The 17170-nt window shown below is 44.9% G+C and overlaps 1 protein-coding gene across 1 annotated transcript in view; it reads right to left on the bottom strand.

The window, feature by feature from the left end:
* The window catches only part of LMLN (leishmanolysin like peptidase), a 53259-nt gene that overhangs the window by 13085 nt on the left and 23004 nt on the right, over positions 1-17170 (bottom strand). The window contains exons 9-13 of the mRNA XM_084802148.1: positions 14667-14784; positions 12157-12264; positions 10139-10215; positions 3925-4035; positions 2004-2136 (exon numbers count right to left, since the gene is read on the bottom strand). Coding sequence (XP_084658274.1) covers positions 2004-2136; positions 3925-4035; positions 10139-10215; positions 12157-12264; positions 14667-14784 — 547 coding nt within the window. The remainder of the gene's footprint in view (positions 1-2003; positions 2137-3924; positions 4036-10138; positions 10216-12156; positions 12265-14666; positions 14785-17170) is intronic.

Genomic DNA, 17170 nt, shown 5'->3' on the forward strand with positions numbered 1-17170 from the left:
GAACTCCAGGCCAGTCAGGACTACAATAAGGCCTTGATTCACAAACACCACAAAACATAGGAGAAAAAAGAGGGCTGATGTAGCATAAAACTAAAGCACAAGTATGAAATACAAGGCACCATTAATGGACTGTGTTACAGCCTGCACCCCCTTTTGGGGAAGCTGAGACACAAGGACTACTAGGCCTCAGGAGGGTGGGGCCATCTGAGCAATATAGCAAAAATAATAAACATAGAGAAAGTTTAATTAACTTAGGGAAAAAACTGGAGAAAAATTAAAGCTATTTATATGAAATAGTCTGAATACGAAGGGAGCAAGGCACCAAGTACATTGTAAACGTTCACATTGTGCCAGCAAGATCACATGACTGTAAATCCCAGCACATGGGAGGCTGAGGCAGGAGGACTTAGGGTCAGCCTGGGCTACTGGGCACCCTGTCTGGGAAAATAAATCACACTTAATACTAACAGACTATGGTTCCTAGAGGTCTCTTTGCCATCTGGCAGTGTCTGATGTACTCAGTGATGTCAAGTCCATGTTGGAACCTCACTACTGAGCAGCTTCTGAGACACTGTGTCTCACTATTGGTTCCTTTGTGAGGGACCTTAGAGACTAAGAACAGGAACTTGATTTGTTGTTCACGACCAGGTCTTGAGTCTGTGAGCGCCACCATGCCTGCTTCATGAGAGGAAATTAAGGTCAGACTGGACACATGGGGCCATTTTATTCACCTTTTAGAAAAGGTTTAGAAACTATTTATTTTCTTCTATTTTTTAGGTATTTAAGTATCTTCTTGCCTGTAAGTGTACTATGTGTGCACTCAATGCCACAGTGTTAGCTCTATCCCCTTGACCATCTTTAAGGTCCCACAAATCTAATATTTTTTTTTGAGGCAAGGTTTCTCTGTGTAGCCTTGGCTGTCCTAGATTTGCTTTGTAGACCAGGCTGGCCTCGAACGCACAGCGATCCGCCCGCCTCTGCCTCCCAAGTGCTGGGATTACAGGCGTGCGCCACCACGCCCGGCACAAATCTAACTAATTTTATTTTATTTTATTTTATTTTATTTTTTTTTTTTTTGGTTTTTCGAGACAGGGTTTCTCTGTGTAGCCTTGGCCATCCTGGATTCACTTTGTAGACCAGGCTGGCCTCGAACTCACAGCGATCCGCCTGCCTCTGCCTCCCGAGTGCTGGGATTAAAGGCGTGCGCCACCACGCCCGGCACAAATCTAACTAATTTTAAAGCAGACTTCCCCATCCTTTAGTTAGCTGGATTAGGGTAGCTAAATTGTTTTCTCTCAAGAGTTTTGTTTCTGAATAAGTTAGAGAAATTTAAAGAAGGAGACGTTAGCAATGATTAGAAAGAAAAAGATCAAGTCAGGAGCAGGGATGGTGGCTTAGTGGCTAAAGCACTTTCTGGGCAAGCAGGCCCTGTGACCCCGCTGCTGGGGAGATAGGGCAGGTTCCTGGGGCTTCCTAGGCTGCTGCCTCAAGGCACAGCAAGGCACTATGTGACTTTATTTCCCCTGAGACAGTCTCTCTGGGTAGCCTTGGCTATCCTGGACTCGCTTTGTAGATCAGGCTGGCCTTGAACTCACAGCAATCCACCTGCCTCTGTCTCCCGAGTGTTGGGATTCAAGGCGTGCGCCACCATGTCTGGCTTTACTATGTGAGGGGTCTGCAGGCATTCTTTCTCTTTTTAACATAGAAAACACACAGGAACGTATATTTTTTTAAAAGATTTAAGAGATTTTTCTTTCTTTCTTTCTTTTCTTTTCTTTTCTTTTTTTTGAGACAGGGTTTTTCTGTGTAGCCTTGGCTGTCCTGGACTTGCTTTGTAGACCAGGCTGGCCTCGAACTCACAGAGATACGCCTGCCTCTGCCTCTGAAGCACTAGGATTAAAGGTGTGTACCACAGTGCTGGCTGCGATTTACTTTCTTAATTAAAACAGAGACTACTTTTTTAAAAATTGTATTCTTAAAGCTGGGCTGGGAACTAGTGTTACCTGGTACTCTGGTGGTAAGGGGTTAGGAAACCTTTGCAGGTTACACACAGCGACGGCTCTCTGGTCCTGTCTGCACGTCAACTGCAGCGGGTTACTCCTGAGCGTGTCGCAGTACGGGCTTGGCACCTGCCTCCTGCGCACAAGAAGACAAGTTGCTGTCAGGGTATTGTCCATGCCAACGGCCTGTTGAACGGAGTCTGTACAGCTTGGCATCACATTCGAAAGAAAACATCACAAGTCCATCATAGAGACTGTTTTTCCAGCTGTAACAGTTTATAGTAAATTCCGATCAGGTTATTGAGCTTTTCCCCAGAGTAGAGGGGAGGCTGAACACAGATGTGGAAGATTCATCTAGATGCTATGAACATTATTTCACTTTATTAAAGAAAATTCCATTAACCCTTTCTACACCTCCATCAGGAAAATCCCATCTTATAGGTCCACAGTCTGAATTAGCCCAATCACTACAGGGACATTTTAAAATATATAAAGTATGAAGTCTCATTTCTCCTTCCTGAAGACGGAACTGATGCATTTTTCTCTCCTTCATTTGAAGCACAACTGAAGTCCCCAAAATGAACAAAGTGAGAGACATGGAAACGCAGAGAGAAGAGGTCAGACAAAGAGGGCAGTTCAAGCTAGCCAATTTAAACTACAGGAGCCGGGCACAGTGGCGCACACCTGTAATCCCAGCACTCAGGAGGGAGAGGCAGGGGGATCTCTGTGAGTTGAAGGCCAGCCTGGTCCACAAAGCAAGTCTAGGACAGCCAGGACTACACAGGGAAACCCTGTCTAGAAAAACCAAAAAATAAAAATAAAAATAAAATAAAGCCAGTATCTAAGTGTGATGATGCAATCCATTACTAATCATTCTATTTGTTTTTTAAAACACATGAGATTTGAGTAAGATACGGTGTAAGGAACACAATGGGGGCTGAAGAGACTGCTCAGCAGTTAAGAGCACCAGCTGCTCTTCCAGAGGACCCCGGTTCAATCCCTCCCACCCACAGTTCACGCCTGCCTGGTACTCCAGTTCCAGGGCTTCTGGCACCTTCACACAGACATACATGCTGACAAAACACCAACGCACATAAACTAACTAGCTAACTAAAACCATTTTAAGTAACACGATGTACATGCTCTGAGAGCCATATCTAGTTTTAAGTAACTACGAAGAACAGAAAACTATATAGTAATATTCCTCAAAAATATGGATCCAAAGCCCATAACAAAATGCTGGTACACAGAACTCAAGAACGGACAGAAACAGCCACGTGCCAAGACTAAATGGGGTTCATTCCTGCGATGCAATGGTGGTATAGTATTTGAAAATCAAGCAAAGCAACGCACCATATTGGCAGGAGAGAAAGACCACATGATTATATAAACTAAAGCAGAAAAGCATTTGATAAGATTCTATATCCATTTGTGCGGTTTAAAAACAAAACTAAGAGTGAGAGAAGAGAGGGAAATTTCTTAAGTCACAGAGAACCTTTAAAAGCAGAAACTCAACACCTTCTTGTCGACTGATGGAAGGACTGAATGTTTTCACTCTACTTGGTCTGTGTACTGAAAAACTCCATAGAAAAAAGATGGTAATTCACCTTAAACAAATGCACAGGCTTAATGCTGGATCTGCCAAGCCATCTTGTTAGCATTTAAAAAATATATATATATAAAAGATTACTATAAAAATCACATAGAAAGGAAAGAAGAGAAACAATAAAATTACAAGCCAAGCAATGTTCGCGGCTCCGGCCACCTTACTGTGGATTCAAAACAACCCCGTAGTAGCTTACGATCTTCCGTGAAGAACTGATGGAATATTTTCTGCACACAGTGGCTGGTATTTTATGCTCATGACAAATAACACAGCGAGAGAGGAAGTGCACAAAGGCACTGTGTGGAGGCGCGTTCTTACTTTTGCCTCTGCTGATCGATCCAAAATTTACAGCTCCTCCTGACGAATTCACAGCCCATGCCTCGGCCCCACCCAAGCTTCTCAGCCATGCTGTAATTTGCTTTGTACCAGCTGTGGGAACAACACAGAGAAAGCGGCTTTTACAGATCTAGCACCTCCTACAGATCGCAGCGACGTGACAGCAGCGACATAAGAGGGACCCGGGAGGCCATGGCCACAGCTGCACATATGTACAGGCCACTCGCGTGCACACCCGTGTGTGTGTGTGTGTGTGTGTGTGTGTGTGTGTGTGTGTGTGTGTGTGTGTATGTGCTTGTGTGTGCACGTGCTGCACATTATTGTGAGAAAGGGTTTTAAATCAAGGGCAGTTTGGTCACTAAGACTCATATCCCCTGATCCTTCTGGCTTCCCCTCCACACTGATGGACAAAGCACATCCGGTTGCTTCTAGCAACAAGAACCCAGCAGCGGGATGAGGCAGCAGCCCCACACCAGGGCTAACGGGTGTGGGTAGCCTGATTTCGTTCTGTTGCATTGGTTTTGAACAGAAAGAATTGCACTGCCAAAATACTCTGGCTTTATTTGTGAGTGTTCCTTTGTGTGACACTGAGATTACTTCTTACAGGATCACTGCAGCAAAAGGTGGCTTTAATTTGCAGTGCATCTGCCTTGTGGGGAAAAACTCTTTTCTTTTTTGGTTTTTTCGAGACAGGGTTTCTCTGTGCAGCCTGGGCTGTCCTGGTCTCACTCTGTAGACCAGGCTGGTCTCGAACTCACAGCGATCCACCTGCCTCTGCTTCCCGAGTGCTGGGATTAAAGGCGTGCGCCACAACCGCCCAACCCGAAATACTTTCATACTGAGAAAACGCTGCAGGTTACTGAGTAGAGGGTGATTAAGATGTTACTCCACAGGCCGGGCGTGGTGGCGCACGCCTTTAATCCCAGCACTCGGGAGGCAGAGATAGGCGGATCGCTGTGAGTTCGAGGCCAGCCTGGACTACAAAGCGAGTCTAGGACAGCCAAGACTACATAGAGAAACCCTGTCTCGAAAAACCAAAAAAAAAAAAAAAGAAAAAAAAAAAAAGAAAAAAGAAAAAAAAAAGATGTTACTCCACACCAAGGTAGGCACTCCCCCACATCCTGACTCCTCCTTGATGACACTTTCTTGTAGCACTTGATATCTGCTAGGCACTCTGCTGATGGCTAAGGCTACTGCAGTGAGCAAACATCCTTTCTGCTTGCAGAAAATTTCTGATCTAGGGACTAAGGAGATGTCTAGTAGTTAACAATATTTCCTGGCCAGAAAGTGATGGCTTACGCCTGTAATCCCAGCACTCAGGAGGCGGAGGCAGGTGGATCTCTGTGAGTTCGAGGCCAGCCTAATCTACAAATCCAGGACAGCCAAGGCTACACAGAGAAATCCTGTCTTGAAACAAACAAATGAAACAGAAAAAAAAATACTTCCTGCTCTTCCAGAGGACTCAAGTTCAGTTCCCAATATCCACACCGGGCAGCTCACGGCTGCCTGTAACTCGAGCTCCAGGGAACCCAACTGATGCCTTCTGCGGCCTCTGTGGATATCGTAACCCTCTAACACAGACGCTGGGTGTGTGGTGCACCCTTTAATCCCAACACTGGTAAGGCAGAGGTACAGTTCTATGCACTCAACGCCAGCCTGGTCTACAATGTGAGTTTCAGGCCAGACAGAACTACAGAACGAAACCCTGCCTCAAATGAACAAACAAAACCCCAAATAAATAAAAATTAAAAAAAAAAAAATCTAACCTAGTGACGGGGACAGATAAATCAAAATATTTTATTTATTTTATTTTTTTTTAATTTATTTAACTTTAATTTATGTGCATTGGTGTGAGGGTTTCAGATCTTGGAGTTACAGACAGTTGTAAGCTGCCATGTGGGTGCTGGGAATTGAACCTGGGACCTTTGGAAGAGCAGACAGTCTTCTTAACCACTGAGCCAACTCTCCAGCTCCAAAATATTTTAAATGACAAGGTTCACAAAAGAAAAAAGTAAAACGTGCTGAAAGAAGCGCATTCCTAGCAAAACTTAAGCTGGTGTGGGGAAACGCAGCCTTTTATAAGGAAGCACTAGAAATGGGGTTTCCAGGGCCTTCCTGAGCTGTGAGCTCACTTAGCGGATTTGATGTCACTTTCTTTGTTTCAAAATCAACAGAATGAAGGACTGCACTGTGAACAGCAAATTTTCTCTCATTTGGCTTCGGTTCCGGTTTTATATAAAGTTCCCTCACTTGGTTGATAATTGCAGTGTGCCACGGTGCGGTACTGGGGCTTTCCTTACAGTAAGTCAGTTAAGCCGCAGAAACCTCTGTGGCAATGCCTGCCACTGCCACCTCTACTCTACAGGTGAGGACACTCAGGAAGGGTACACGCCAGTAGGTGGCAATGCCTGGAATTTAATAGAGTTTTCATTTCAATGTCTCTATGTGCTTTAAAAAGTGAGGTCCAGCCAGGCACGGTGGCACACACCTTTAATCCCAGCACTCCAGGAGGCAGAGGCAGGCGGATAGCTGTGAGTTCGAGGCCAGCCTGGTCTACAAAGCAAGTCTGGGACAGCCAAGGCTACACAGTGAAACCCTGTCTCAAAAACCAAAACAACAACAAAGTGAAATCTACCCACACAATATGAACTTAATCTTTGTAATGGACACATGTGCTTCTAGGGTACACACAAGTCATGCCACAATTACCTAACTTCAGGATTCTTCCATCACCCCCCACTAAACCATGTCCTGCCCCACCTCCTGTTGCTGATGAACACCAAACTACGGTCAGTCTCCATGAATTTGCTGGACCTTTCCGAGAAATGGAATTCAGTCTTTCTCTTTCACTTAACATACTATTTTCAAGGCTCATATATGTTGTAGTGTATATCAGAATCTCTCTTTTGGTTGTTTTTGTCCTTTTTTTTTTTTTTTTAACAAACTGTGGTTGGGGTTTTAAAGTACTAGCACAATTGAGTAGAGGGTACGAAGAGCTCCTGGGTTCCCCCTACCTTCACAGACTCAGTGTTCCTCATTAAAGCTACATATTGGTTGTCCCAGTGACTCTACACGGGAATGCCATTACTACTCCAAACCCACAGTTCCCATTAGGGTTCGCTCTTGGTGCTGTGTACTCTTTTAGGTGAATACGCTCTGCCTAGCACGCATGCGTTAGATCCCTAAGTTTGATCTCCGGCACCACAAGAAAGGAACGGAAACATGAAGGGAGGGAAGGAATCCCAGCAGTGCCACACAGCACGACCTGGTGCCCCAGCTGCCCTCTGCCTGGTCATCTTCCTTCTGCACTAACCCTGGCAACCACACCTCTTTCCATCGTCTCTCCAGTGTCCGCCTTCTTCATACAGTTGTACAGAAGCATTCTCAGGCTGGCTTCTTCCACTTAGTAATACACAGCCACATCTCTTCATGGTCTGGACAGCTCAGCTGTCGCTGGTGTTAAGTAGTTCTGCCTCATCTGACCCACCACAGCTGGCTCATCCAGACCACATGAGTATCTGCGTGCAGGCTTTTTTTTTTTTTTTTTTTTTCAGGAATAAGATTTCAACTCATGCCAGGTGGTGGTTAGCATCTCTGTGAGTTCAAGGCCAGCCTGGTCTACAGAGTGAGTTCCAGGACAGCCAGGGCTCTGTTATACAGAGAAATCCTGTCTCGAAAAACAAAAACAAACAGACCACCACCACCACCACCACCACCACCAACAACAACAACAACAACAAAAAGGACTTCAACTCTCTGCTCACATACCTTTTCTGCCTTCCTCTCCCCCTCGGGGTAACATGGAAACCACCATGTCTGAATTTCTTCACCATCCTGCCTCTGTCTACAAACTGACCTGCATCTTCACTCTTCCTCCCTGAACTAACAGGCAGGAAGCTGATCCCCACCTGAGCTGATTTCTTTCTCTCATTAAGCTAACTCGTTCTTGGGTCTCTGGATTTCACTTATCTTGCACTGTTAGGAAATGCTGTCTCCAATTCTTTTTGACCTAGACCTTTGGCTCTCATTAAACAGAAAAGGGAAACTTAGTCTCATCATTATAGTTGGTAGAACTATACTTGTTGATTGGGGGCATCTGTGTGAGGACGGAAGCTTGGGTACACTAGGCAAGTGTCCTACCATTTACCCGCCACACTCACTCCTCCTCACCCCACCCTTTTGGTTTTTTGAGACAGGGTTTCTCTGTGTTAGCCTTGGCTGTCCTGGACTCGCTTTGTAGAGCTGGCTGGCCATGAACTCACAGCGATCCACCCGCCTCTGCCTCCCGAGTGCTGGGATTAACACTGCTCCCCACCAAACCTGGCTCACTCCTCTCATTTTTACTAAAACTGTTGTCAGGGTTAGCCATGACATCTCTATTTTATCAAGACCTCTATATTTTAAGATCTTTCTACCTCTGTGGTGGTTTGAATGAGAATAGCCCTATATGCTTATATACGTGAATAATCGGTCCCCACTTGCTGAAACTGCTTGGGAAGGACTAGGATGTGCGGTCTTGTTGGAGGAGGTGTGTCGCTGGGGCTGAACTCTTTTTCTGCCTCATGGCTGTGGGTGGTGATGTGAGGGCCCCGATGTTCCACAAGCACAGGCTCGAAGCCTCTGAACCCATAAGGCAAACCAAGCACTTCCGTTCATAAGTTGCCTTGGCTGTGGTGTTTTATCATAGCAGTAGAAAAGTAACCAAGACAACTCCTTGTTTTTTGTTTGTTTGTTTGTTTGTTTTTATTTTATTGTTGTTTTTGAAACAGGGTTTCTCTGTGTATCCTTGGCTGTTCTGGACTTGCTTTGTAGACCAGGCTGGCCTCAAACTCACAGTGATCACCTGCCTCCACTTCCCTGAATACTGGGATTAGAGGCATGTGCCACCATGCCCAGCTCTAAGACACTTCTTTTTAAATTTTTTAAAATCCAGTCTTAATTTTTTTTTATTTTTGATTTTTATATGTATTAGTGTTTTGTCTGAATGTATATCTGTGTACATATGTGCCTAGTGCCTGAGAGGGTCAGAAGAGGGGATCAGATCCTCTTGAACTGGAGTTACAAACAGTTGCGAGCTGCCACGTTGATGCTGGGAATTGAAGTGGCTCCTCTGGAAGAACAGCCAGTGCCCTTTCACCCGTGAGCATCTCTACAGCCTAAACTTTTAGACGTCGTCAACCCCTCAAAAGTTAAGGCAATATCAATATTTTCATTGTAAGTGTGTGGTTGTTTTTGTTGTTGTTGATTTTTTGTTTTGTTTTTTTAATTTCTGAGGCAAAGTCTTACCACATAGCCCAGGCTGGATCTTACAGTCATCTGGCGTCAGACCCCGGCATGCTCCGAGTCCAGGCAGGTATCACCACGTCACTTTATTTTCAAGGTTTTAATAATATCTTTATCACTGGTTTTCAAATTTAATGCTATTTCCAAATTTCTAGTAGACTGTTTTAGAAAAAGGAAGAAGCAATAATGCTTCTAATAAAATTACTCTGATTTTGTTAAGTAGGAGTTATATTTTATTGTAATAAAATATAATAATAAATATTTTATTTAAATATAATATTTCACTGTTTTGCCTGAGAGATCCATTCCTTTAAAAACTAAGAATCTGCTGGGAATGGTGGTGCTCACCTTTAATCCCAGCACTCAGATGGAGGTAGATCTTTGTGAGTTTAAGGCCAACCTGGTCTATACTCCAAGTTCCAGGCCATTACGGGCTATAAAGTGGGACCCTGTCTCAAAATACAAAATAAAATGAAAATAGAAATCTGTATTTTTGATTAAGTAATTTAACATCATCTTAAGTTAGTTTTCCCTTCATATTAGCACAGGTTCATAGTATCTTAGATTTTGTTATATTCAGTCTGTTATTTTAAGAACAAACTGCACAAAAGTCTAAGAATCAGTAATTACATTTTGCTTTTATATCAGCATTTTCTTTTTTAAGATTTATTTATTATGTACACAGTATTCTGCCTGCACGTACACCTGCATACCAGAAGAGGGCACCAGATCTCATTACAGACGGCTGTGAGCCACCATGTGGTTGCTGGGAATTGAATTCAGGACCTCTGGAAGAGCAGCCAGTGCTCTTAGCCTCTGAGCCAGCTCTCCAGCCCCATGCCAGCACTTTCTTAAGCTACATTTTCCATACTCACTTCACTTTATAAACATCGTTTTCTCAGGGCCGTCTTACCCAGTGTCCTCCATTAGTGCCAGAGTGATTCGAGAGAGGACTCGGTTCTGGGTGTGAGAACCCGTCATTGCTTCATTCTGAAAATTACCAACACATTTCATTAGAGCGACTGGAACTCAGCCACCAGAGGTGACCCTATGACCCCTATGCACACTTAGGGTGTTTCACGTGGCAAAAATATTCACTTGAAAATGATCAAATACAAAAGCTTTAAAATATCTAGATTGAGGACGCAGAGTCTCCTCTCTGCCTCAAGTCTCCATTGTTTATGCTTTCCCTGACGTGACAGGCAGCAGTGAAGACCATGGTGACAGTGAGCGTGCGCATCTGGGGAGTGAGGGGCACGGCTGCAGGAAGTCCATACTCCCTAAGCAAAGTGAGTAGGTGCTCCCGACAGGTGCGCGATCCAGTCAGGAATGTTTACATGATCTGCAGAGGAAAATCTTTCCTAATTTATCTCAGCTTTGTGGTCACAGGAACCTATACTAATGTGAAAGACAAGCATGGCAGAAGCCAGGGGATCAGGGATTGGAGCCAAAATACCCAGGTGTCTAGTAGTTTAATTTACACTGCATCACTCCTATCACGCTGGTGAGGGCCCCATGGCTGGGCCACTCAGGCTGTTCTTTGAGTCCCTACACTGACAGAGTGCTCTTCCCAAGACCTTTTTTTTTTTCTGTTTCTGTTTCTATGTGTAGCCCTGGCTGGCCTGGACTCGCTCTGTAAACCAGGCTGGCCTCGAACTCACAGCGATCCACCTGCCTCTGCCTCCCCAAGTGAGTGTTGGCATCACAAACATGTGCCACCACTGCCTAGCATAGTCCTAACACCTTAACGTCACCCTTAATACAACAGGGACACAAGGTTGACGTAAGAGAAATAAAGAAGCTAATAAAATTGGTATTCTCAAAAAAAAATTGATATTGTCAGGTCTACTGTTGCAAAGTACATTAAGTATTCATTTCTGAGCCAGGCATGATGGTGCACACCTTCAGGAGAATCTCTGTGAGTTCAAGGCCAGCTCTGGAAGGCATGATTCAGTTGCTTATTACACCTTTTTTTTTCCTTTTTCTTTTTGGAGACAGGTTCTTACTGTGTAACCCTCAGTGGCCTGTAACTCATTACATAGGCCATGGTAGCCTCAAGCTCACAGAGATCCACCTGTCACTGCCTCCTAAGCACTGGGACTAAAGGTGTGCACCTACTATGCCCAGCTCACAACATATTTTTTGTTGTTGTTGTTTCTCGAGACAGGGTTTCTCTGTGTAGCCTTGGCTGTCCTGGGACTCACTCTGTAGACCTGGCTGGCCTTGAACTCAGAGATCTACCGGTCTCTGCTTCCCAAGTGCTGGGATTAAAGGCATGTGCCACCACCACCTGGCATAACATTTTTTTAAAAATAGGATATATCGGACTGGAGCAATGGCTCAGAGGTTAAGCACACTGGCTGCTCTTCCAGAGTACCTGAGTTCAATTCCCAGCAACCACATGGTGGCTCACAACCATCTATAATGTCATCTGATGTCCTCTTCTGGCCTGCAGGCGTACATGCAGATAGAACATTCATAAAATAAATAAAATTAAATTCAAAAATAGGATATATTTCAGAAATGAAACAATTGCCCTAGTATGTACAAGACTGTGAATTCAATTCCCGGTACTACAAAGCAAAAACTCAACAGCTTTTTAGCCAGGCACTGAGGTGCACATATGCAATCCCAGCATTCAGAGGGAGAGGCAGAGGCAGGAGGGTTGCTGTAAATTCAAGGCCAGCCTGGACTACAGAATAAGACACGGTCTTAAGCATTTTTTAAATATATATTTTAAAACACAACGCTCATTAACTCAGGCTTGTTTCATTTATATATATTATATAGCTCTTAAAAGAGACGACCCAAGTATGCAGTCTATGCTGTTGGTGCGTGTTTCACCTTCTTACTTCACACCGTTTGAATAAACTCTACCACGTGCATGAACCTGCTTCCATGAGGATGAACACTGAGTGAGAGCAGACAGACCTCCAGCAAGCGCTTCTCCCAGTGGTTGAGCTCGGTGCCCATGCCGCCTTGGTTTTCAAGCTCCATCCCCTCTAGGACTGGACAGTTGAAATGCTTCCGAGCTTCTTCCTGAGAGTCAGAAAACAAAGGCCGGGGAGAGCAGGGTAAGACAGCAGCTACTCCTTCTCAGGTGCACAGTTAAATGCTTTGATGCTATCACATTCTTCTTGGTTAGAAACTTATTATTGCCTGGGTGGTGGCGCACAGCTGTAATCCCAGCACTCAGGAATCACACAGGCGGATCTCTATGAGTTCCAGGCTAGCCTGGTCTACAAAGCAAGTCCAGGACAGCCAGGGCTACAGAGAGAAACCCCGTCTCGGGGGAAAAAAAAAAAGGAAAAGAAAAGAAAAGAAACCTAGTATTTCTCTCTCACTTTAAAGATTTTAGACACTATTTATTTGTGTGTGTGTGTGTGTGTGTGTGTGTATTTGTGTACATACACACAGGCAAAGGGGTATCAGAGCCCTTGGAGCCGAAGTCACAGGGCTTTGTGGGACTCTCAGCTTGTAGCACGGGTGATGAAATCTGGACTCTCCTCCTCGTGGCTGCATAGTAAACACCTTAACCACTGAGCCGTCTCTTTACTTCCTGACTTTAAGGCACATATATTTTCTACAGCCTTGTGGTGGCGCAGGCTTGCCATTATAGACAAGAGGACCTAGATGTTGAGATCACGGTGAACTACACAGAGAATAGCCTGGGCTACATGTTACCCTGCCTCAAAACATACACAAAAAGTCACATTAAAAAAAATAAAAAAGAAAAGACAGCTGAGCATGGTGGCACACCACTTTAATCCCAGCACTCGGGAGGCAGAGGCAGGTGGAGCTCTCTAAGTTTGAGGCCAGCCTGGTCTACAAAGTGAGTCCAGGACTCCAGGGTTACACAAGAGAAACCCTGTCTGGAAAACCCAAAACCAAACCAACCAAACAAACAAACAAAAAAGATTATTATGACTCCTGTCTGATGTTAATAATTTTAATATTTCTTATCTATTATAAATTGATAATTTATTATACATTCTTTTTGTTTTTTGTTTTGTTTTTGAGACAGGGTTTCTCTGTGTAGCTTTGGCTGTCCTGGACTCACTTTGTAGACCAGGCTGGCCTTGAACTCATAGAGATCCACCTGCCTCTACCTCCCCAGTGCTGGGATTAAAGGCGTGCACCACCACGTGCTTTTATTATACACTGTTAGAGAGTACAGAAATGTTATAATTTATGATGGAATAGTTAAATCAAGTTAATTAACATATCTATTGTCTCAAATACTTATTTGTTTTTATGATACTTGAGAGAAGAAATACAACCAAAATACATTGCATACACATGTGAAAATGTCACAATGAAGCCTATGATTATGTATAATTTATATAGTCTAATAAAAAATTAAAAAAAAATATTTGAGATTTACTCCCAGCATTTTTTTCAAAAGATTTATTTATTATGTATACAGTGTTCTGCCTGCATGTAAACCTTCAGGCCAGAAGAGGGCACCAGATCTCATTATAGATGGCTGTGAGCCACGTTGTGGTTACTGGGAATTGAACTCAGGACCTCTGGAAGAGCAGCCAGTGCTCTTAGCCTCTAAGCCATCTCTCTAGGGCCCAACTCTGCAGCAATTAAAAAATATCTATTCATGTGTATTTGAGTGTTCTCAAGCACATGTCATGCACATACCATGCGTGTGCAGTACCCAGGGAAGCCAGAAAAAGATGTGGGATTCCCTGACATTGGAATTACAGTTGTGAATTGCCATGTGGGTGGTAGGACTCAAACTCAGGTCTTCTGGAAGAACAGCCAGTGCCTTTAACCAATGAACCATCTATATAGCCTTGGCTGTCCTGGAACTCGTTCTGAGCACCAGGCTGGCCTCAAACTCACAGAGATCTGCACCTGCTTCTGCCTCCCTGAGTACTGGGATTACAGGCATGTGCCACCACATCTAACTTTATTTTATTTTATTTTTTTAATGTATGTGTTTATGAGTGTGCTCACTGAGCCTGGAGCTAATTTACTGTCTCAGGCTAGCTGGCCAAGCACCTGAACTCTAGGGTCTGCCCACTCCTCTGCCATGTTCTGGGGTCAAGCACCAGCTGTTCTAGCTTTTTTTCCTGCCCCCATGGGGTGCTAGGGACCTGAACAGGGAAGCTGTGTGTATGCGGAGGAACTTTTACACAGTGAGCCACCTGCCTGGGCCCTAAATAACTTTGAATAATGCTGCTTCTCCCTAGGCACAGGCCCCTCTCATCTCCCTGACAGCAGCGCGCTAGGGACCACAAGATGCTCTGCGGACTTGCCGTTTCCTCCCCTGCCTTGGCTTGTTGCTTTATTATACTGTCTGCAGATGTTTTCTATTATAGACTGAAACTGAAGCACACATTCTGAAACCGTAATGATCAGTAAAGTTAAGTACTGAAGAGTTAGCACCATAATGAGGAGGGGACACGAGGGAGGTCAGTGATACTCACCACAACACGCGGTGTCACCAGGAGATACACCGAGTGGCTGACTATCTTGTTGTCTCGCACATTCCACAATCTCTCCACTTTTCGAACTACTTTATCACTCCACTGATACAAGCCAAGACTGTAATCACAGAATAAGACAGACGCTTTTGCCGATTTACAGCTTTAAATGTACAAGTGCTTATGAATATCAATATGGAATTAAAATACTTGAGTTTATTATGCATCATATTTTTGTAATGTACTTATAAACATTTTAATTTCTTTCTTGAGACAGGATTACACTATGTAGCCCAGGCTGGCCTGGCACTCACTGTGTAGACCAGACTGGCCCTGAACTCACAGAGGTCCACTTGCTACCTCCTGAGTGCTGGGATTACAGGCGTGAGCCACTGCGCCCACCTTAGGCTTCATGATGATTTCCTAACAGTCCCTTGTAGGTGAAGAGACAGAGGCTTAGGGAGATGAAAAACGTGCCCACGCTCACAATGCCGAGCTGGGACGACAATGAACTGACTGCACCGACTTGTTAGAGATGCAGCACGGGCGCTGTACATGCTAGGCGAGCACTCTGCCGCTGAGCTGTACGCCAGCCTTCCCTGGTGGCTCACACCTTTAATTCCAGCACTCAGAAGGCAGAGGCAGGTGGATCGCTATAAGTTCTGGTCTACAAAGCGAGTCCAGGACAGCTAGGACTACAGGAGAAACCCTGTCTCTAAAAAACAAAACAAAGAAAGAAAAAAAGAAAGAAAGAAAGAAAGGGAACCAAAGTAGAGACAGACCCAAGCACATAAGGAAATTGAAAGAGAAAATGCCACCATGTTAATGGAAAACGTGATTTAATTACTATACACCGACTAGCAATCCCCCATGGAAAAGGTTAAATTCTTGTCTCATGTCGCCTACAAAATTAAATTCTAGTGAGTTCTCAGGAAAATGGCAGAGTAAAGGTTTCTGGAAATGCTGGTGCAAATCCAGTGAGAATTGATTTCAATATTTTCAGAGCCCTGGAAATATGCAAACAGAGGCATCAATTTGAGAAGCTGGATACGGTTCATGAAGAATGCCCTGCTCTGTGGGTTCTCTTACCCTGTCTATAATTCCAAGGCCACTGTGAAAACCAATAACCCATGAGGCTGGTAGCAAAAGAGGTTTTTAAAAATGCATGATTCAGCCGGGTGTGGCGGCACAGCCTTTAATCCCAGCACTCAGGAGGCGGAAGGAGAGGCAGGGGAATCGCTGGGCATTCGAGGCCAGCCTGGTCTACAGAGTGAGTCCAGGACAGCCAAGGCTACACAGAGAGACCCTGACTGGAAAAACAAAAAGCGTGATTCGACTATGCAAGCCCAAGAAAATGCTGTTTAGATCCAAGGCCACAAATAGGTGGAAAGCAAAATGACTTAAAAGCTGTGCAACGTAGCTGGCTCTCAGAAGAGGGCTGTGGCAGCCATGGTGACATCAGACAAGAGATGAGAGACAAGGTGTTGCCAGAGACAAGAACAGGCAGCAATGACAAAAGGGCTAACTGCCTTATAGAAGAACCCAAAACACGCACATCAAAACTAATGTGCCAGCCTAGGGATGAGGCGCGGCTGTACGGAGCCAGAATTCAGCGCAGTCCTAGGCATCATGGAAGCTAGCGCCTGTGAAACGCCTGTACGAGGGAATTCAAGGCCATCCTCAGCTACGTGTAAGTGTGAGGCCAGCCTGTCATATTAGGACGCATCTCAGCGGGGAATAACCACTTCCTTTTATGCTTCTTATATAACACATCTGTTTGTCTACTTGCAATTTAGAGGCATCTGATTTTGGCCTGGATTTTAAAATGGATACAGTTGACTGGGCAACGGTGGTGCATGACTCCAGTCCTGGTACTCAGGAAGCAGGACGGGCAGAGAACTCAGGAACTCTCTTGAGTTCAAGGCCAGCCTGGTCTACAAAGTGAGTTCAAGGAGAGCTAGGGCTACACAGAGAAACCCTGTGTGTGAGGGGGGTGGGATGGAGTGGAAACAGTCCATGTGGGGTGCAGGGAGTCATGGGACCAGGAGTGTGAGGCAATTGTGGGGAGGCAGACTGACCCAAGACCTTCTCAGAGGTCCATGTGAAAGAACAAAGGGGACTTTAGTTCTGTGGCCTTGTTCAGGAGTGGACTTGGCAAGGCCAGTGTAGGACTAAAGCCGGTGCCTCAGAGAAGTCAAGGCTGCCATTTCTGGAGACCCGACTCTCGCCCTGGGCAGTGGTTATCAGTCCTTAGGCAGCCGAGTCTGAGGTATCCTGTGTGCTTTGTGAACACTGTCTGACTTAGCTGTCTGTTGACCTTGGCCATCCCTCCCTCCCCGCCCCACCGCCCCCCAGTATAAATGATGCTATACTACCAAAAAAAGTTGCTCGGCAAACATCACCAGCCTATGCAGGACCTCCTGGTCCCGGCTATTGCTTTTGTTTTCTTTACTTCTCATCCCTGACCCTCCACTCAACAACTTGCTGTTCAGGATCCTTATTCCTAT

Source organism: Acomys minous (genome assembly GCF_964271855.1).
Source record: "Acomys minous genome assembly, chromosome: 11".
Classification (NCBI taxonomy): domain Eukaryota; kingdom Metazoa; phylum Chordata; class Mammalia; order Rodentia; family Muridae; genus Acomys; species Acomys minous.